The sequence below is a fragment of the Thermobia domestica genome, chromosome 6 (assembly GCF_964235325.1).
Source record: "Thermobia domestica chromosome 6, izTheDome1.hap1.1, whole genome shotgun sequence".
NCBI classification, from domain to species: domain Eukaryota; kingdom Metazoa; phylum Arthropoda; class Insecta; order Zygentoma; family Lepismatidae; genus Thermobia; species Thermobia domestica.
In genome coordinates, this window is record NC_137459.1 from 51,872,093 (window position 1) to 51,894,089 (window position 21,997).

Here is a 21,997-nt window from a genome sequence, read left to right on the forward strand (position 1 = left end):
CGATCCAACGCCGTTAGAATTCTTTCTGTAGGAATTTCTGCAGAGTATTGTCTACGCCACAAAACCGCGTATGCTGGATGCCATGAGAGGAAAGCAATTGAGACTGCTTGTGAATCTATTCCAACGGAAACCATATCACATATCTGTCGGTCTGTTCCACAGCAATGCTGACGATTTACTGCCGCCAGCATATTCCACATTAGAACATCATCAGTAATATTTTGAACATCTTTGCGACTTAAAAAAAAAAAAATCATATCTTATTTATTTTGGTTCGAGTTATTCAAGTTCAAACAGCGTATGTGGGACATCTTTATGACTAATTCGTATTATTTAGTCTTCTAGCATTTTTTAAAATTTACTAGTTCTGTAGCATTAATTCCCATCGCTACGTGCTTTGTACTCAGTTTATTTTGCACTTGTACGTAAGCATGTGCTGACCGCGGAGTTTTGGTCAAGTGACGTCCATAACTAATAAAAAAGAAAAATATTTTAGCTTCTGACACAGAAAATGTTAAATAAGATTACTTAGCATATAAAATATTCTCACTTTCGAACAACTGAAGAAAGCGGCATTTTTACGTAAACATACTTCACTTAAGTGCATCTTGTGGGTATTCAGAAAAGCACAGCGAAACGGGTGCATCTACTATCCACGAGGACTCCACACAGGCAGATGTCAAATAAGATAAAAGCTTCAAAGAAGAAATAAAAAAAAAAATGTAGCAAGCAAAATACGAAAGTGAAAAGAAAATTTTAGTACTAATTGAAAGTCTACATAAAAACCAAATACAGCTAATGCGAACTTAGGAACTATAGCTAATGCATTCAACAAAGAAATTTAAAACATAAATCTAATACAAGTGAGAATAAATAATAAGAAACATGTCAGTACTAAACAAAACTATACCGAAATGACTTAAGGACATCCTTATATAACCTTGTCATTTAAATTTGGATTAGCACCAAATTAAAGTCTACGTTAAAATGACAAAAATTAAAAACAAAATTACAAAACTGAATTAAAGCATTCAACAAAAAAAATTATAACATATTTATTAGCGTATATGTGGAAATTATGATAACATTCAAGCAATCAGTCTGCTAAACAACCCGCTTATTGCATGAGCGTTTTTTTTTTTTTTTTTTTTTTTTTTTTTTTTTTTTTTTTTTTTTTTTTTTTTACTAGGTTTAAATCAAAATATTTTCGTTTTCCAATACATACGTTTCAACACCTTTTAACGTTCCTTAATGACAGGATGAATTTTTATCAAAGGTTAAGTTGCCACAGTATAAATGTTGGATTTGTAAATACTGCAAGTCCTCCCCTGCACACTTATTTTGGAGCAAAAGACTTCGTCGTTCCACAATAAACTTACATGCTCATGTTGCAGGATTTTTGCTGCGAACTGTACATTTGCAACAACTGTTTGCTTCTGATAAATGAGGTTCAGCTTCGGAATTCGAAATGAAATGAAATCTTTAAGTTTTACGTCCCACTGTTATCCCGGCTAGGCTAAAGGAGACGGTGATCATGAGAAATTTATTTATTTTTCATTATTACGTATTACAGAGCTATTTCTCCCTTGACATTAGGTATTACAGGTAATTTTTCTTATGTTACGCAGTGAAACATAAAAACAGACATTACAAAGAGAAAAGAAAAAGCAGAATGAAAATAAAAGTAACAAACGTAAACAGAAAAATGAAATAAAATAGTACATACATTCAATACCTTACACAGCAAAGGAGTAAATACGTCGTTTTGTTATAAGTGTGTAATACATGAATACATGAATAAAGTGCTAACCGTAGATATTTCTATATATAATTTCATATGTATTTGATACTTGTTTTGTAGATTGTAAATTTACATGGTCCAAATCGCAATGCAAATCAGTAGGTATTCATTACCTACAAAAGTAGTTTTACTTATTAATGTATTCTTTTATTATGGTAATATAATATTCAATATTCATCGCAAAGTCGACATCACAACATTTTTTTCACTACTAGATTATGCTTTCTAGTTATCCTTACTATTGGCGAGTTTTGATGTACGAGTGTATTAGACTTTCAACAGTGAAAAAGTAATTGAACTCGTAGACTGTGCTTCCTAATATTAAAATTTAATGAATGTAAAAGAAGTTCCTGACTACCGACCAAACTATTAATTATTTTGTACAAGAACATATGATCAATTAATTCCCTCCTATCACACAAGCTATCATAATGAAATTCCGTTAAAAGGGTTTTATACGATATTCTCTCTTGATACGATGATCTTTGATTTTTTTATATAGAAGAGATATCTTAAATATGTATTTTGTACCTGTTCAATCCTTTTTATATAATATTAATAGCAGGGAGCCCAAACTATACATCCCTATTATAATTTACTTCTTACGAAACTATTCTACAGACTGCATATTGCATTTCTATTTCTGAAATCAGCAGTATTTCTGTTTACAAATCCCAATATATAGTATGCACCATTAATAACAGATTCAATATGGTTTTCATATGTAAGACGGAAACTTATTGTTAGACCTAAATCTTTCATTTTATCCTCTCTCTCTTCGTAGTATTTCGTTATTCATCAAATGAATGAAATGATGAAATGAAAGTGAGAGGAAACGGGAGAACTCCAAGGAAACCCACGTACACGGTGTTTGTCCTCTACAAAGTTCACTTGGCGCGAGCTGGAATCGAATCAAGAACCCCAAGCACCAGAGGTGAATGCTCTACCACTGAGCGACCGCGGCCCGCTTCGGAATTCGGTTTGGAAATGAAATGAAATTAAATCTTTCAGTTTAACGTCCCACGATTATGCCCATTAGGCTAAGGGAGATGAAATTCGGTATGGATTGACAAAATTAGTCGTTTAGAGCTATTTCTTTTGTGGAAAAGAACGCAACGGTAATTGGCAGAAGAAATAAATAAGTAAACTGCTTTTACGAGCAGTAGCAAACTTTGTGTTAACTGCCCGTAAATGCAAAGGACTTTCAAAAATTGGGTATTATAAGCATTCTTTTATGACGTAAGAAAGTGCTGATTTTGAGACCAGGAAAGCATCTCAAAGTTTTATGAAGGAGAGAAATACGACAGGACTTTTTTGTTTCTTTTATTTAAAAAGTTGACATAATGTGTAGTTTCAGACGAGGAAAATATCTTTACAAAGCAGAAAAATTTGACACAAGGTACTTATATACAGCCGCACACAATTAGCACACTTGGAAATATGTCGAGTTATTTTGTATGGACTGTACGTCGCTTGGATATATTATCTTTGGTGTGAGTCCACTAAAAAATATAACACGACCTCTCCAGAAATAAACTTTCATATTAGTTATTGACCAAATATCGATTAACATCAATAAGTATCGATTAAAATCATCATTTACAATATTATCACACATGGCTCATCTTAAAAACAAAAAGTGTATTTCTTCTAAGTGCTCTTGGACCTTAAGAATTTGGACAGGTCACACATCGTTTGTTACTAACATTCTATACTTTTACTCATCTCTTTGTTCCATATTCAATACAAAGACATATTTGGACAAGTTTCGATGAGTCATGACTTACAATAAAAATATAAATTACTTAGGTTCTGGCACCGTAAACAATGCTTTTTTCCAGGCTGTCCCTTTTCTCTGAAGAAGGCACTGTTCCGGTGCAAAAACGTTACAAGTAATGAATGTTTTTTTTTTTTTTTTTTTTTTTTTTTTTTTTTTTTTTTAATGTAACTACAAGCCTTGATTGCCAAAGACCAAGTCAGCACTCTGATATCGGTATCTCGTAAGTCTGCCACAACTTGGTTCTATATCAGGGCGCAAAATTTCCGGTCGCCAGGTCGCCATTGGCGACTAGAAATTTAGAGCTGGCGACCAGTGTTTGGTAGGAATGGTTTCTGCCAAACTCACAGGGCTGCGCAGTTTCTGTTTCGCATGAAAATAGTCACTGAGTGAGAGAAAACGCGAAATGTGAAGTCTATCTTTGTCAAACCGAAGGTCGGAGGAGGGGGGGACCTCTCTTAATTTGTGCCTGAGAGATACTGGCGACTATCAGTTTTGAATTGGCGAGTGCGTCTGACTGAAACTTTGCGGCCTGGTCTAGATCATCTATACGTCCAAGAAGTCCTCAACAGGATTAGCTAACTAGGGCAAAGATACGCCACTATCAAGTCTCCAGAATCACAATCATGTTATTAATTTGGTATATATCATGTTTAATCTATTATGTGCTGAAAGATGCTATAAATTTAAGGAAATAAAGCAGATGCATACTACGACTCTCGACAGCGAAACCTGATCAGAAATGCATGACACCAAAAGTACTTCAAACTCAAGGAAACATAAATATCCTGTGCTTTTCCACAAAATGCAGGTTTTCATTATGAATGATCAAAAAAATATGTTATTTAGCTAGCGAAAATAACAAACATTAAATTGGAAAACATTCTTCCATTGCCCAATTCTGTTCCGGAATTAATGAACATTGATAGATATCCAGGACTATGTTTTAGACAAATTTGGCCTAAATAACAGCTAGGCAGCTCACTAGATCCTTGCAGTGACACTTGCATGAACATGGAAGCATTGAACACGTTAAATATCTTTACTATTTCTTACGTGTGATGCAACCATCTCTAATAATAACGAGGGTCTGAAACGTCTCATACCTGCTGGTGTCGTCCATTGTAGAAATGACCATTTAAGAAAATGTTTCTATCAAGTTACCTTTGACCAATTCAAACACCAACCAACAAACAGAGTAGCTTTTAAGCCTTTAATAAGGAGGAGTGCGCCTTTTGCACCCTTGGCCCTGACTATTGTCAACTCCAAAGAAGCACATGCCAAGTTTCATGACAATTGTGCTTTCTTGATCTATTTTAATTCCAAGCAATGCATATGATTAGGAAACCTCATATTGTATTAAAATCGAAGTGTTTTTATGGCATACATTGTGTAAAATTATTTTATTACAAATTGTGTATGCGGAAACTTTCAAGATGGAAGTAAATTTGCTCCTTTTATTGGCCTTATCCTTGACTGATTTCAACCCTAAGCAAGGAGAGTGATAATGAAGCTCTAAAGAATATATACACCGTATTACAGCAAAATCAAATAAAGGAAATCTTTCAGTTTTAGTCCCACGCTTATGCCGGCTAGATTAAAGGAGACGGTGATGATGGGAAATGAATGAAATGGTGGAGTGAAGAAAGTGGGACAAAACGGGAGAACCCCGAAAAAACGACGCACACGGTGTTTGTCCACCACAAAGCTCACTTGGCGCGAGCTGGGATCGAACCCAGGAGCCCATGCACCAGAGGTGAACGCTCTACCACTGAGCCACCACGGTCCGCAAAATCAAATAAGTTTTACGGAAGTTGTAGCGGAAAATTGTTTTATCACATTGTGTAAATTATGAGAATTTCCAACTTGAGGTTGTTTTTATTTTCTCCTCTCTTTTCACGGATTTAATCCCCAAACAACATGCTTTATGCTAAAAATGAGTTTCATAATAAGCCTGTAGGCAGGAACAGGAAACTTCCATTAAAATCGGATAAATTTTACTACTCCTGGAATAGGCATAGATACACACAAATGTATGTTGAACAGAATGGCAGACATATGTTCGCTTTAAATATTTATCATTACTTCCACATTACGCTACAATTTTCTAAAGAATCTATACAGAAATATAACAGTCAACAGAGCAGTCAGAATAATCATGCAAATAAACATGTAAAAAGGAATTAATAATGAAAAAATAAAAATGAGCACTATATTCCAATGTGAATACAACCAGAGAATTATACACTGGCATTCTGGTTTATTTCCCCTTAACAGTTTCAAAAAATCAGTACCAACCATCACCTTCTTGAACAGAAAAAAGAGCAGACTTCTAGTGGTTAAGAGACATTCAAATCTTAGAACTGACTAAATTTCGAACCAACTAGAAGTCTATCTTTGTCTGGTATTTGTGAAGTTTGCAAAACCAAGACACGTCTGAGTGGAATGAAATTTATAGCACGCATTTGCTACTTGAATAAACAGAAACGAATATAATTTCAGAACGCTATGGCACCTCTAACCTTGATAAATAATGTTAAGCGTTTACATGCGGCAATCAGTCTCTATACGTCGTGGCACCGAATCAACCAGGCGCTGGATGCAGTGGAGTACGTAGAAGTTCGTCAAAGTGGGGGAGGGGAGTTTAAGCTCACATATCTGTATAATTTCAGGTGTTGTATGCATTACATTTTAGGTGTAATATGGTAACTGTTTATTTTTACATAATACCTTGCTCAAGGGGATTAAAACCGCGAACACCGTTCTTGCGTACGCCACTGGTTGGAAGTGTTTTTGAGAAATTGTCTGCTATGTTGCTTGAATGCGAGTCCACGAGGCATCGACAATGTCTGCTGGAGGATCGTAACGAGCAAAGATCCTTCCTACCATATACCACACATACAGGTGATTGTACGATGTTACCGACCGTTTCTTGAAGGCTCTCACATTCATGGATAGATGTAGCCGAGTATTATCCTGCTGAAATATGGAGTCCAGAGTTAGCTGAAGGATATGACTTCGGCCTCTACAACTTCCTTGACGTAGTGGTCATTACTGAGGTTGCCCTGACTGCATAGCAATAAAGTTCGCGTATTCATCCCAATGGCACCAAAGAACATCGCACTTTCCGTTTGTCTACTATGACGCTCAAAAATGCGCGCTGGCACATTGCGCTCACCACAATAACACCTAATGTGTATGCGATCATAAATATAGGATAAAAGTGAACCAGAAGCCGTCTATAAACATGATCGCCTGCTACTCTGCATGCCAGTGACGATCTTCACCCACCCATTATATTCTGAGACGTATGTGGTTTTGTGTCAATGGAACCCGACATAAAGGTATCCGTGACAACATGCCCAATAAGTGTATCAATTCGCGGTGCGAGAAGCAGTCTTCCCGTAGGCCAAGTATGTGAACCCGTTCGAATGCAGTTGTCTGTTTATATTTCACCCTTTGACGTCGACGAGACAATAGTAACGCTTGCTCTGCACTTGCCTGTTTGGTTGTTCACGCTTTACTACCTAAGTGCTGCGTAAACGGCTTTCTTGTAGTACTACTCCTTCCATGAACCGAACAGAGGGCACTGCTGGGTCTACGCATGCGCCATCTGCTGAAATTATAATAATTTCTATGTCATACCTTGTTGTAAAACTCTACGAGTGTGGATGCATTCTAGTCCTTTATGTTGATGTTGCAATTTTCACAAGCAGCTGTATATGACAGCATATATTAAGGCCATTGAAAAGCATTTATTTTATGAATATTAATTATGAATACTTCAGGCTGCAGAGACGTCACTGTGAAACATTAGTATATTGAACGGACTGAATCAGCAATTAATGACTGGCTGAATGACTAAGGGAATAATAAGCAAATAATTAAAAATATTACTTAAAAGATCCTTATTTCTTCTTCAGAGTATTTGAATGTCTCTTAATATTACTTGAATTAAATAACATTTTAAACCTATTTTTATCCGTATAGGAAATTTAGTTTATATTCCCAGAAATATTAAGTTAATCATACAGAAGAAATGAGTTGAATAAGAACAGTAAAAAACTTCCGCCATTTCAACAAAATAAAAAGAGTATAGTTTTGTTTGTACATTATTGAGTGGGAGTTTAAACGCCCCTTTCAACAACGAGGCTACACGAAACGTGAACTTAATAGCTTAACGTGGAATCCAAATGACATGAACTCCTACCGCAAATATATTTTGTTGTGTTTCAGAGAATGTGATATTTTCAATCACTTGCATCATGAGTTTACTACAAATGACATGAGGCAGAAAAGGAGCAGAGATTTTTTTTTTCAATATGAGACAATTTTTTTCCTGCCGGGCGTAACGGTATAAAATTTGGCCCGTACGAATTCATAACGGGTGACGAGGGATGATTTTGAATTTAACGTCCCTTTCAGCAGCGAGGCTATATGAGACGGGAGCTACTGATCAACGTGGAATCCGAACCACATGAGCTCCCGCCGGGAATCGAACCCCGGTCTCCTACGCAAAAGGCGCGTACGTTAACCGCTTAGCCACAAAGGCGCTCTCGGGTGACGAAAGAAAAGGGGAAAAAGGTAGTTACAGATAGGTGAATTAACTAGTATTTTAATATATGTAGTTGAAATTCATAAGTGACACACTTTATGTATAATTACTATAAATTACAGAAAATACACGGAAAGTTTCTCGACTAATCACAATGTTTTCGGCTAAAGATTACTCACTTAAAAGCTGGATAAACTCTCATAAACCCTCTTTGACTACCAAAGTATTGCCAGCGCAGAGTTGGATCTTCTTCTAAATTTTCTTTGAAGACCTTATCCAATGCAGAAGACCATTTCAAACCATTCAAAATGTCAGTATCTGTAACGGAGAAGAATTAGTAATAACTTAAACTTAACTAGGATAAAGCAAAAATATAAGATCTCCACTAGTAATAACAACTATCGTACATAACTATAAACTAAAAATAACTGTAGCTTGTAAGGATCACTACTGTAGTCTACAGGGTTTCATAATGTGCTCCTAAAAAAAATTTTAAAAATTTAAAAAAAAATAAAAGAAAATAAACAAAATCATCTTAAAGTACACGACCGCAAAAATGCAAATTTACAAAGTTCAGATATCTCTTACCTGTAAGTTACTGAAGAAGACTTTGATAATGTGAACATGCAAATGTAATTAACTAACTCTATAGCCTATGGAACCCGGAGGTTCAATGCCGCATTCACAAAAGCTCTCCATCGACTTCTATCCTTAGCCAACTGGATCTAGTTTCTACTTTGTATTTCCATTTCTGCGAGATCCATCTTAATATTGTCCTCCCATCTGCACTTAGGTCTTCCTAATGGTCGTTCTCCGATTGGAATTCCAGTTAGAACTTTGAAAGCGTTCTTATTTTCTTCCATTCTGGCTACATGGCCTGCCCACCTGAGCCTCCTAGATTTGATGACCCTAACAATGTTTGGTAAACCGTATGTAGTTCCTCGTTATGAAGTTTCCACCATTCCCCATTCCCTTCCTCTTGGGTCCGAATATTCGTCTCAGGATCGTATTCTCAAATACTTTCAGTCTATGTTCTTCCCTCAAAGTAAGCGACCATGTTTCGCAACCATACAGAGCAGCAAGCACGATTATAGTTTTATATATTTTAAGCTTCAAATTCTTCGATAGGATTTGTGACGACAAAGGATTTTGAACTGAACAATAACACGAATTCCCTGCTTTTAGTCGGCATTTAATTTCTTTGTGAATATGGTTTTGGTCTGTTAATATTGATCCTAGGTATTTGAAAGTATCCACTTTATCGGAAGTATTATTTGATATTCTAAAGCATCCATAATATGCAGTATTACGATCGCAACGAACTTTCATGTATTTAGTTTTCTCGCAATATCAAACACAAATAATTGTAGTATTTTATACCATACTGAATTATGATACACAGGAAGGCATTCGATTCGAAATGCAATAAACTTATGCTACTAGCCTCCTGTTCACTGTTTTATAGCACAGCCCATTACTATAAATCAGATCCACGCCTGGGTTAGAAAATTACCCCAAAAACAATAAACGGAAGAATAGAAAAATAAATTTGTTACATTTGTTCCGTTTGGATAATTGTATTTAGAATGCAATGGCCCGCTAAATTTTGGCACTGACTTTCCATAGCCATTACTGCATTTTTTTAATAGAGGGAATTCCCTCGATCTTAGTTTAAATAATTGTAAAATCGATTCACTGTGTTGGGCGAACGTCAATTTCTTTTTTTCCGTCCACTGGAAATCAAATCTGAAATAGGAACAGGAATTAGATTTCTGGGCTGTCGACATCTAAGGCCATTGATCCCGTCGCGTATATGAGGGATGATGTCCCTCGGCGAGCACACCATCCTGGGAAAGAGAAGGAAGAGAGGATTGGGGAAGAAAGAAAGCGACCTGGGACCATTATGTTAGGTACTATCCCGGCATTCACCTGGCGTGAAGGAGGAAAATCCAGGAAAACGTCACTCAGGATGGCTGGCCTGAAAAAAGCTTTTACAATTTTTCGATCGAGTGTCCCCACCGGGAATCGAACCCGGGACAGCTCGCACCAAAGCTGAGAGCGTTAGCGACTATGCCACTTGGGGCCACCTCAAAACCTGGAATCGCAGTCACAACAGGTACATTTGCTAACTACTATATTCGGTTACCTAGTAGTGCCTAAAATTACGTCAATGCATGCTTTCTGCAATGTCCGTGTCACTTTCTTTCTATTTATTATTTTAGACTCATCGTTATCAGTTTTTTTTTTTTTTTTTTTTTTTTTTTAATTACTGAATTTTTAGATTACATGAAAATGCAAAGAAATTGCATTTGCTAATGTACTTTACGTAGATCAACTTACATCTTACCGTCAGTTTGCAGTGAACATTTGAATTAATATGAATGCTGAAAATCAAAATATCATTATTACTACGCTCGTTAACTGAATACTTTTATTGTCATATATTTTTATATGCAATAAGAATTAATGAGCACCATGTGAAGCAGAACTTAAGTGAATCTACAAATAGCATTTATATATTCACAGGGTGTAGGACTTCAAAGTATACATAATGATATTAAACTATACGTATTCTGAGGATAAGAGCAAGGGGTTGCAATGTTTAATTAAGGCACTACACAATTAAACCAGTGCTTTGAGGTTTTTTTTTTTTTTTTTTTTTTTTTTTTTGACTAACTACGTGAACACTGACCTTTCTGAATCGATTATTTAAAAAAAAAACTTTCTGACCAGAATAAGACATTTACTTCTTAAAACTGAGTAATGTGTAATAGTTTCAACAGCTTAACGTTGTATTCCTTAGACAATGAAAAAACAAGATAGAAATCATATAATCTGTATTATTTATACATACGGTCCCTATCTTTTTAATTGTGTTTTATTATTTTTTCCTTAGTGTCTGACGAAGACAACGTTTAAATGTTGAAACTGTTACACATTATTCAGTTTCAAAAAATAAAAAAATGAAATCATTAAGTTTTACGTTCCACGGTTATGCCCGCTAGGCTGAGACGGTGATGGTGAGAAATGAATGAAATAGTGGAATGAAGAGAGTGGGACGAAACGGGAGAACCCCGAGAAAATCCACGCATACGGTGTTTGTCCATCACAAACCTCACTAGGCGCGAGCTGGGATCGAACCAATGACCCCATGCACCAGAGTTGAACGTTGTACAACTGAGCCACCACGACCCCGTTCAAGAAATAAATGTGTCACTCTGGTCAGAAAGTATTTTTAATAATCGAGTAAGTTTAGAGTCATAACGGATATTGTTATCAGTGAATCGGTATAATATTGCATTCAAAGCCAAACCAGTAATATAATCATTATAAAATACACTGAATTCCAACACAGCCCTCATACATGCACTGACTTTCCTTAGATCTATCTTGGAGTTATATGTATTTTATAATTGTCACTAACTCTTCATACATTTTCTGAGTACTCCAAGTGTTATTACTGATTTTTCACAGGAGTCTAACTTCTTCTTTTGCCTTGATATTGACGGCTGCATAGTGCCAACAAAACGACATAAAGAACATTACCTTCCTTTCAGCGAAACTATAAATAGTACACTTTATCCTAAATATGTCTTCTGTTCGTATCTTCTCATATAAAATTTGAGAAATACTTAACTCATTTTTAACAGCCCACATTTGTAACAGGTTTTTTTAGCAAGCAGTTCAGTAAAATTATCTAATTCTTTCAACACATGAATGTTTCCAATCTCTACCAATCATTAGACTGAAACAGCCTTACCTGTATAACAAATTTAATTAGTGCACTTGTGAAACAAATGAAACAAACCATTAAGTCCCATGATATCTCTAGTGCGGTACTGAGTTTCACCATTTCAGAACTTGATGGCAAAGGACATAAAGCATCCTTATTTTCATGAATATACGAGGGCCGTTTGAAAAATAACCTTCGATTGGTTAAAAAAGAAACAACAAAGTAAATAAGAATAATTTATTATATACATCTGAAAACTACGTCTTTGCTCTATTTTCATAAACATTCCAGCGCTTTTCCTTTCTCTGCACTAGCTTAGAAATTCCATCAGCATAAAAATCTCCCGCCTGTGCCTACTCCCTGTAGCCTAATCTCTGTGTCACTACGTCATATAACACAATCCTGAAAATTTGTGGAAATTCATCGGAAAGCTCCGAGACTATGAAATGTCGATTTTCATGAACTTTTCCGTCAATTTTCTGAACGAGTTCATCAGTGACCACTGATGGCCTGCTACTCCCCCCTTCGTCATGAATGTTTGTTCGTCCACTTTTAAATAAACGAACCCATTCACGAACAACTCCTTCACTCATCACACTTGGTTCATACACGGCACTAAGTTCCCGATGAATAGCTGCTGCCGGATATTGTTTTGCCGTAAGAAAATGTAGAACAGCTCGCATCTCGCACTTGGCAGGGTTTTCTATTTGCAGCACACATTTTGAGACGCTACAAAAGTGGATCTAGTGATCAGTCAACTTTCACTCTATCACGGCTGGATGCAGACTGATCAACCGTGCACATCTTGCAAAGATGGTAGCCCTGCCCCCATCACTTTACGCACAGTGACCAATCAGAGGTTACTTTCCGAATGCGCCTCGTATATACGTATATTTATTCAATCAATTTGTAAAATCCTAACGGATCAAGGCTTTAAAGACCATCAACTGTGCTTCCCTTTAACAAAATATTTTCTTTTCTACAACGTTGTGAATAAAAGAAAAATGATATTTAAAACAAGAAAGAAAGAAAAAAAAAAAAAAACAGAGTAAGTCCTCACTATCATTCTGATATTTCTAATATATTCCAGAGTATGCAGCAATCCTTGTTGTGCTGCCACATTATCTTGCTGGATTTTTAAACCTTTTATTTATTTATTTATTTATTTATTTATATTTATTATGTTTTTCATTCACTTGTTAATACACACTGTACACATAAATATTTACCGGTAGTATACATGAGTGAATTCTCTTTCTATTTCACTGCCCAAATCTACCCTCCAATTGCAGTTCTTTTTGTTGATGTAGCACCAGAACGAACTACTTGCAATCCCATGTTCATATCCTCTAAATATTTAGTTTCGTACATTTTTTTTTCCATTCTCAGAAAAGAAAAAAAAAATCATTTATATGCACTCTCTAAACTACGAAGCTCATCATTTTGAAGTTAGGTGTAACTGCATTACCAACCAAACGAAAACAATATGTATAAAACAGATGAACAAGAAGTAAAAAAAAAAAAAATATTTTTCAGTAATTCCGAAACGAAAGGGGGAAAATATAAATATCGCCAGAACATGCGCTAATCTACGTAGCATATATTTGGTAGCATTCTAAAGCTCCTATTGGTCTTTAAGAGTGGTTCTCGAACATGCATCAAAGTTCTCTCTACACTACGGGAAGCTATTGTGGAAACAACTGAACAAACATACCGTGCCACCACACCACTTTGTAGCGAGGACCCATCCCTACAACAAAGATGTTAACACTTCAGCAACCAATGAAAGAAAAACAACTTTTTTTTCCTAATCTTCAGATTAGTATAAGTACGCACACCATTAGAAGGTTATACAAAAAAAAAAAAAAAAAAAAAAAATACAATATACATCGTGGGTGAAAGAAAAAAGCATATATTAATATTCTGTAATGTTGCAATGTAGAGAGAGAAATTACTTTCGGCACTCTTCTTCCTGCCAACATAAAGAATAATTACAACTTTATTTCTTGTTGATATTTGCTTCAGGTCCTTCATATTACGTAACATCATATTATGAAGAGCAGAACCCTCATATACAGGCAGATCCGAAACTTCCGGTGCGGTTGGCGGGTGCATAAATTATCATGGAAGATGATCTTGAATATGAAAAGTCCTTTTAAATCTCACAAGGAAACATTCCGATTTGGTGAATTCAATTGCTGAAAATGATTGCTAGCACTGGATTCAGCACCAAAAGAAACAGAGAAAAAGACGGTGTTTAGTGGCAGACCGTATACAGGGTGGGAGATAAATGAGGACAAAGTGTGAAGATAGAACGTAGAAAATGTCTAGAAATGCCATGTTAATTGTGAAACGAGTAGAGGAATTGAGATCAAATGTTGGATATGAGGAATGCATGTAGAACGCCACTGAATAGGCGTGATGTGAATCATGAGGGGCATCTGAAAAGCTACCATGTTGGACTTACTGCAAGAAGAATATACGGAAAAGTGGTCATATGACACATGGCTCTTGACACACACCGTGTATTGAAATAAACAGTGGACAATACAGTTTGAGACCTCTGTAACAGGAGGCGTTCCACGTTGTGGCAATGTATCAATACTGTCATAAAGGTGACGTAAATGAGAAACTAGAGACCCTGTAGTACGGTCCATGAGCACATTGTATGCACGAGGGATGGAAAGAGATAGAATCGAATCTTGGAACATCAAGAAGAATGTTTGCAACGTATAACGAAATGAGAAATAGTTCCACTGGATAAATGCTGGCATGGTACCTTACACCAAAACACCTGTCCCATTTAGGGTTCTGATATACTAATGACCCCCTCCAACAAACCATGCCGGTTGCAACACTGGTGACTCTTCTAATAACCAGTTACAATACTATTGGCAATTAAAATACTGTTCACTTTACATCTATTCAGTGGAGCTCTACTTGCATTCCTCTTATTTTACATTTTCCCCTCATTTACCTCCCACCCTGTATACGGTCTGCCAATAAACACCCTCTTTTCTCTGTTTCTTCTGATGCTGAATCCAATGCTAACATTCATTTTCAGCAATTTAACTCACCAAATCGAAATGGTCCCTTGTCAGTTTAAAGAGAGCTATATTACCGAGGAACACCGCAGATACCAGTGTTCAGAGATACCGAGGAACACCGCAGATTACAATTCCCTAAGACCGAAGCGTCGCTTTGCCTTTTAATTAATCTTCGTGCCGTCGAGAACAACATCGTCGAAAGGATTCAAAAATTTGACAAAATAATGTTCTTTTGTGTTTGACGAATTTTACATTAATGAGACATTTTCTGTATTCAAGTAATTTTCATTATTTTATTGAAAACTATATGCAAAATTAATCTATTCATTCTGCGGTAATTAGCAAAAGAATTCTGCGGTAATTGACAACTGGTGATTGAATGTAATATACAGGGTGGTCCATTTATAATGATAGTAGTAAATATCTCAAAAATCGTAAAAGGCAAAGAAGCGAAATTTTGCTTCAAGAAACTATAGGGAGGGGGACAACGTCCTAGGTATTTTGTAACATCACCAGATGAACAGTGTTGCCAACCCAATACAAAGTTATGTTTTTTTTTGTTTTTTTTTTTCAAATGGCTCTACGTTAGATTATTACATATTTCAAATCAACATGTCAAACGAAAACTTAAAATACCACGTTTATTATTCAGTATTGCAAACTAAGGATGTTACAGTATCACAAACATAAAAAGTTTGGAAGCCTTTAACACACATACAGCACAACGCAGATGGACAGGATAATATAGATGGAAAGTACATTAGTCTTGCAAACTTCAGCAATGTTTATCATATCTCCAGAACGGTTTCAGATATCGAAGTGCAGTACACTGCAAAATAATTTGTACCTCAATTGCAAACCACCCAAGTAACTAGATACGATACTTATCTAAGCATTTTTTTCGAAATTAAGCATTTCAAAAAAATTCAAATCTTCAAGCCCTGGTAACTTAGTTCCTATTCATTCAAAATAAGTCGTACCATGACCATGGTATCCAATGCTAATGTACTTTCGGTGTGTATCATCCTGTCCATCTGCGTTGTACTGTATGTATGTTAGAGGCTTCCAAACTTTGGTTGTTTGTGATTCTATAACATCCTTAGTTTGCAACACTGAATAATAAATGTGGTGTTTTAAGTTTTCGTTTGACATGTTGATTTGAAATATGTAATAATCTGACGTAGTGCCATTTGACAAAACGTAACTCTATATTAGGTTGGCAACACTTGTTCATCCGGTAATATTACAAAGTACCTAGGACGTTGTTCCACTCCCTATAGTTTCTTGGGTGCAAAATTTCGCTTCTCTGCCTTGTACGATTTCTGAGATATTTACTACTATCCTTATAAATGGACTACCATGTATAAGTCGATATTCAACGTACAATATATTAATATTTCTAACGATATGAATCACAATTTTGACTCCTGCTTTAAGTTTATTCCTAGCAGACTAATAAAGATGGAGTGTCACTCGGATTCAAGCCCGAGACGAGGTGCATCATACGGAATGTACACAAATTCGTTTCCCGGGCACGTTAAATTTGGTATACTCTTAAATTGTGAGGGAGAACAATAATAAATAAATAAATGAAAATGACGCACACGATTTATTACTGTTCCTCGGGACCATTTTATCTTCATTAACTTCTTTCATCCACGGTGTAGAATAAGAACTGAAACCATCAACAAGAAAATTCATACATTTGATTAGACAAAGCTCTCAAATAATTTTGTATTCAGAACAACGGGAATACAAAAAGTGATTGCAAAGATTTCACACAGCTTGAGGTTCCAAAATATCAATCTACTACCTGGAATTACACTGAGAGATAATTAGGACATATGGTTAGTGACATGATAAAGATCACAGAAAGGAAAGAAGAGGTAAGTATAAAAATGTTTGGATAACACTTTCATTGTTGATACGTAGATCACATCAAGGTAAAACAGATACTCAGTACTACAGCAAAATTTGCGTTTTAAGCAATATGAAAGAGAAAAACAATATTTTTGCAAGAAACTCCACATTACGTTTTATACTATGATTTCTATATAATGGATAAAGGGAAATAAAGTATTTCTGATCATCACCATCAAAAGTATTCTTTCACCACGGACAGGCTACTTTCCGTAAATTGAGACACTTCCATACACCAAAGCCATGAGTTAACATCTACATCTTGTCGTGGAAGTTAACCCTGTAATGCTTTCCATTACCTGTGATCGTCTTCTCCGTGGTTTTTCTTCCGCTATCTAATACCAAGTTCCTAAGAGTACAATTTCTCTTCATTTGGATTAACCATTTTATTTTGTACCGTATTTACCGGTACGTAAGACGCACTCCATTTTCTGTTTTCCATTTTGAGTGAAAAAAAATCACTAGAAATAATAGTTTTTTGTTTGTTTGCTTTTTAATACAAAGTATTACTTCATAAAGAAACATATGAGAAGTTAACAACATTTAAGTCAATGCAGATCGCACGCACGTCTAGTATCGTCTATAGCTCATGTGCATCCAGAGAAAAGCATAGTTATTATGAATCGGCACATAAAGCGATTGTATCCAAATACATTTACTGAGCAACTGAACTGTGCGTAGCAAGAATGCTGCTGCACACCGTAAATGAAGCAAGGAAGACAACAAACAACACAGAATCGGGAGTACGTGATGAAATTAAAATAATCATGTATATTCTGAGCACCTCCGTGGCTAAGCGGTTAGCGTACGCGCCTTTGGCGTGGGAGGCCCGGGTTCGATTCCCGGCGGGAGCTCATGTGGTTCGGATTCCATGTTAATCAGTATGTCCACGTCTCATATAGCCTCGCTGCTGAACGGGACGTTAAACTAAAAATCAACTCAACTCATGTATATTCTATAATTAAAAATAAACTAATCGCTGAGCGAAGCAATATCAATTTATTACTATAAAACTAATATCTTGTGATAGTTTCGCCAAGTACCCACTTGGCTTCATCAGACATTATGACATTATCAGATAGTGATAGTGTCTGATGAAACCAAGTAGTTAGTTGGGAAAACTGTCATAAGATATTAGTTTTATAGCAATAAATTGATTTGCTTTGCTCAGCAATTAATTTATTTTTAATTATAGTACATAGTAGGCAACGCTGGTATAATGGAGAATATTACAGTTCATGTACAGGATGTTTCAAAATGGATATCGGGGTTTTAAGGTTTTGTAGTATTTATTACAATTACCTTACAATTGTAAATAATACAACAAATGAAATAACAACTCAAACAGTTTTATATACATACATGCGCACGTACTGTTTCCTCTGCCTGCCGTTAGTAGAAAGCGCTAGTATCAAAGATACCGACTAGTGAGCAGAAAGCTTTTTGTGTTTTACAGTTTGCAAAGACTGAATCTGTACTCTGACTGAGTGGAGAATTTTAAGGAGACGCTTTACACCTACATCCTTATCCTTTGCAGTACCTTCAAGCTCTAAAGCCTACAGCCTACGGTTTACGTGCCAACTTTGCAAACGAAATGTTGCTGCATGACGATGAACATTTTCTGGATCATGTCGTCTTCAGTGATGAATCGACATTTCACTTAAGTGGCGATGTAAACACTCATAATGTTCGCATCTGGGCGTCAGCAAATCCCCACGAGATGGTACAGTTGCAACGAGATTCCCCTACATTGAATGAGTTTTGTGCCATATCCCGGCAGAAAGTTTATGGGCCTTTCTCGCCTATCGACTCGATGTGTGCCATGTGATGAATGGTGCTCACATTGAACACTTGTAGCAAAAACTGAGTTGCTCCTTCATTTTATGTATTATTTATAAGTTAAATGTAATAAATACTACAAAGACTTAAAAATCCCGATATTCATCTTGAAACATCCTGTATATTGTTCATTATAGCTTCGGAAATATTCAGCATACATTAATAAAACAAAATAGAGCAAAGCACTTAATCTATTAATAACACTTGTGTAACAGTTTGGCAATGTAACATCGCCTTTATCAGACACTTTATCAGTCATTGTCAGATAAACTGTCTGATGAATGCGATGTTTTTACACTGCCGAAATTGTTACACAAGTGTTATTAGAGACTTTCTCTATTTCAAGTGTACCCACGATGGCGTTGTAGTCGATGTGTGTTTTCCCGTATCTCCCTCAAAAGAGAAGGGATACGTTGCTGTGGTTGAGATCCTTCAATAGCTGGATGCGAACAAGGCTGCTACATTCAATTATTTCACGGGTTTTCCTGTGCACTGTTTTGTTAGTTATTCTAAAGTAGCCTACGATCTTCACTCTCTAAGACCAAACGACTGAATGGCAAATTGGCAACACAACCGAGGTCATTTACTTTTTTCCCAAAGCGAAAGGAAGGTTTCCTCCGGAAGAGGGCGGCAAGGGTGCGGCCAAAGTATCGTATTTTCCAAGAGCACACTTGAAATCAAAAGGCTCTAATAGATTAATGATTTTAGTCAGTTTTGCGTTATTAATGGATGTGAAATAACCAAAATCTCTGCATTGGTGTATACGATGCACTCCACTTTTGGACTCATTTTCAAATAAATAAATAAATAAATAAATAAATAAATAAAGTGAATCTTATAAGGCAGGAAATACGGCAAATATTTTTGTTCTCTTTTCTTAAAAAAAAAAAAAAAAAAAAAAAAAGAAAATGAATTGGTGCAACAGCCCTTGGAAGTGGGAGGGGCTGACCCGAATTGTGGCACTCATGATGATCAGCAAATCGGCTTCCCTCGCGGTCAATGCTACCTTTCTAGGCCGGAGTTCGCTACTTCCTTTCAAGCACCCCAATTGTCCTCACGACGATGGGTGGACTCCATAATACCGATACCATCTGGTAAATACGATCACCCATTTTTCATCTAGCCAGACCCCACATTGCTTAACTTCGCTGATCTCACGGGAAGCGATATTTCAGAAATGAAATGAAATGAAATCTTTCATAGTTTTTTTTCACTCATCTCACGATTATGCCCTTCAGGCAAAGGGAGACGGATGATTAAGCAAGTGAATGATGACGGGAGAACTGCTGCAATGAGATGTAGTAGGAAACGGGAGTATAACGAGTAAACCCGCAGACAGATACTGTCTACCACAAACTTCGTTGACCGGGGATCAAACCAGGGACCCCATGCACCAGAGGTAAGCACTTTACCACTGAACCACCGTGTCCCCAGTGGTATTTCAGCGCGGCTAAGGCGTTGTCATTTCTATTCTCCCTACTATTCCAATTAATTAAGCGTGTCATTCCCATTTTTTTTTTTTTTTTTAATTAGGCAATATGAGTATCCGTTTATAGACGAACTTAACTAATTGTTTGTAAACAAATTCTTTTATCACAATTGTCTTATTTTAATTAATCGCAGACATGCTTCTGGTCAAATTGAAAGAAAGTAGCAAAATAATCTTATGCAGAGTTTCATCCAAAATGGTAACCAATATTGGTTCCTCTATACGACCAAAAGTCGAATATTCAAGCAATAACTAATCCCTTTATGGTTTATGTTGTCATCTTTTGTCAGTAATGTGGATGCACCTCTTTTATTGTTAAGAGTTTCAACTTTTGAAGATTACTGTCTCTTTAGGCCAATACTTATACTTTTGTTTTGGCTTTCTGACGAATGAAATACGTTTCATCACTACAGAGACACACACTCAATGCTAGTAAATCCAACATTTACATAGTTTCCGAAACAAATAGCTCGAAAAGTCACTAAATCGGAGAAGTAACGGAAACCTCAACAATGATCAAGTGACTAATATTAACAAACCTGAGTCCCGGAGATATGAAAAACATAGGTAGAAATTGATTAGACTGCTTAAAATTGTGTATTTGTAAGAAATCTGTAAATTATTGTCGTTTCACTTTGCTTTTACAATTACAGCAACAGTTTTGGTAGTTGTTATTACAACAAGTTCTCGCAGTTACATAATTTTAAACAGTGTTGCAAACTCTAGCAAAGTTTATCATATTTCCAGAACGGTTTGAGGTATTAAATTATTGTTAACGACATTAAAATTTACTCCGTCTGTTCGATCCAGACAATTCCTTAGACGCGATACTAGTCTAAGCAATTTATTGAAACAAAACCTTTTGAAAAGAGTCAAATATTCAATCCTCTGTAACTTTGTTCTTGTTTATTTGTAATGTGCCATATCACGATCATGATATTCGACAACAAAGCACTTTGGATGTACGTTGCCCCGTTCATCCCAGTTGCGATTACGGTTGTAGAGACCTCCGAAATTTGGATGTACAGTATCTGATACTATACAGTTCTTAGTTTGTAACACTAAAAAACAAGTGATTGCTGTGCATTGTTGAAGTGAGCGATCCTCCCTCTTCCCTCTCACTCTCTAATCTCCAATGTCACACACCACATTCTATAAAAATCTGAGTTTTTAATAATTTTTCACTGAAAATATGTGATATAAAATCAGGAGAAAACGTGCTCCCTCATTATTTAAACCATTTCAACTCTGGTACCGAATTTTAAGACTCCCTATGCTTAGCATGAGAATCGGTATTCCTAAGAAATTCATCCTGATTCCGTAATTTACAAACAAATAAAAAAAAAATCAATTAAAAGACCTCTAGGCCATACTTCAGGATCACTTATTATAGAATAGTCTTGTTCGTTTACCTCAACATGGAAGGAAGAGTAAGAATTATATTTTGTTTTCAATTTGGTACAAGTCACTTCAGTTAAACTGAGTTGTTTTACAATACTCTCAACTTCTTCTACCTCGACTGAGGGATTGAACCTAGTTATAAATAACGCTTTTTTTCTTAGATTAGAAACCAAACTAGAATTATTTGGTCCACTGCCAATTTTTAGTTTTCTCTGTTCCTTTTTTAAGTTGGATTTATCTTGTACAATTTTAGTTGATTCACTTTGTATACGTTTTTTATTTCTTGCAATTACCTGAGTCCAAGTTTGCAATTACCTGAGGAAGACCTTCATCCTTGTTACTTTAATTACTTATTACTAAAGCGGGGTATTGATTTTTATTATTTACATCTAATACAGTTTCAACATTCGCTTTAGAAAATAACGTTGTTCCATT

General features: G+C 36.0%; 1 protein-coding gene across 4 annotated transcripts in view; it reads right to left on the minus strand.

Moving 5' to 3' along the window:
- LOC145687984 (voltage-dependent calcium channel subunit alpha-2/delta-2-like) overlaps positions 1-21,997 on the minus strand; it is a 152,711-nt gene that overhangs the window by 90,633 nt on the left and 40,081 nt on the right. Inside the window, exons 5-6 of one of the 4 annotated variants that reach the window (XM_081761627.1) lie at positions 13,581-13,616; positions 8,313-8,451 (exon numbers count right to left, since the gene is read on the minus strand). In XM_081761627.1, coding sequence (XP_081617753.1) covers positions 8,313-8,451; positions 13,581-13,616 — 175 coding nt within the window. Of the gene's footprint in view, positions 1-550; positions 2,547-8,312; positions 8,452-13,580; positions 13,617-21,997 lie in introns of those variants that run through there. The other 3 variants (XM_081761630.1, XM_081761628.1, XM_081761629.1) reach the window with 3 other exon arrangements.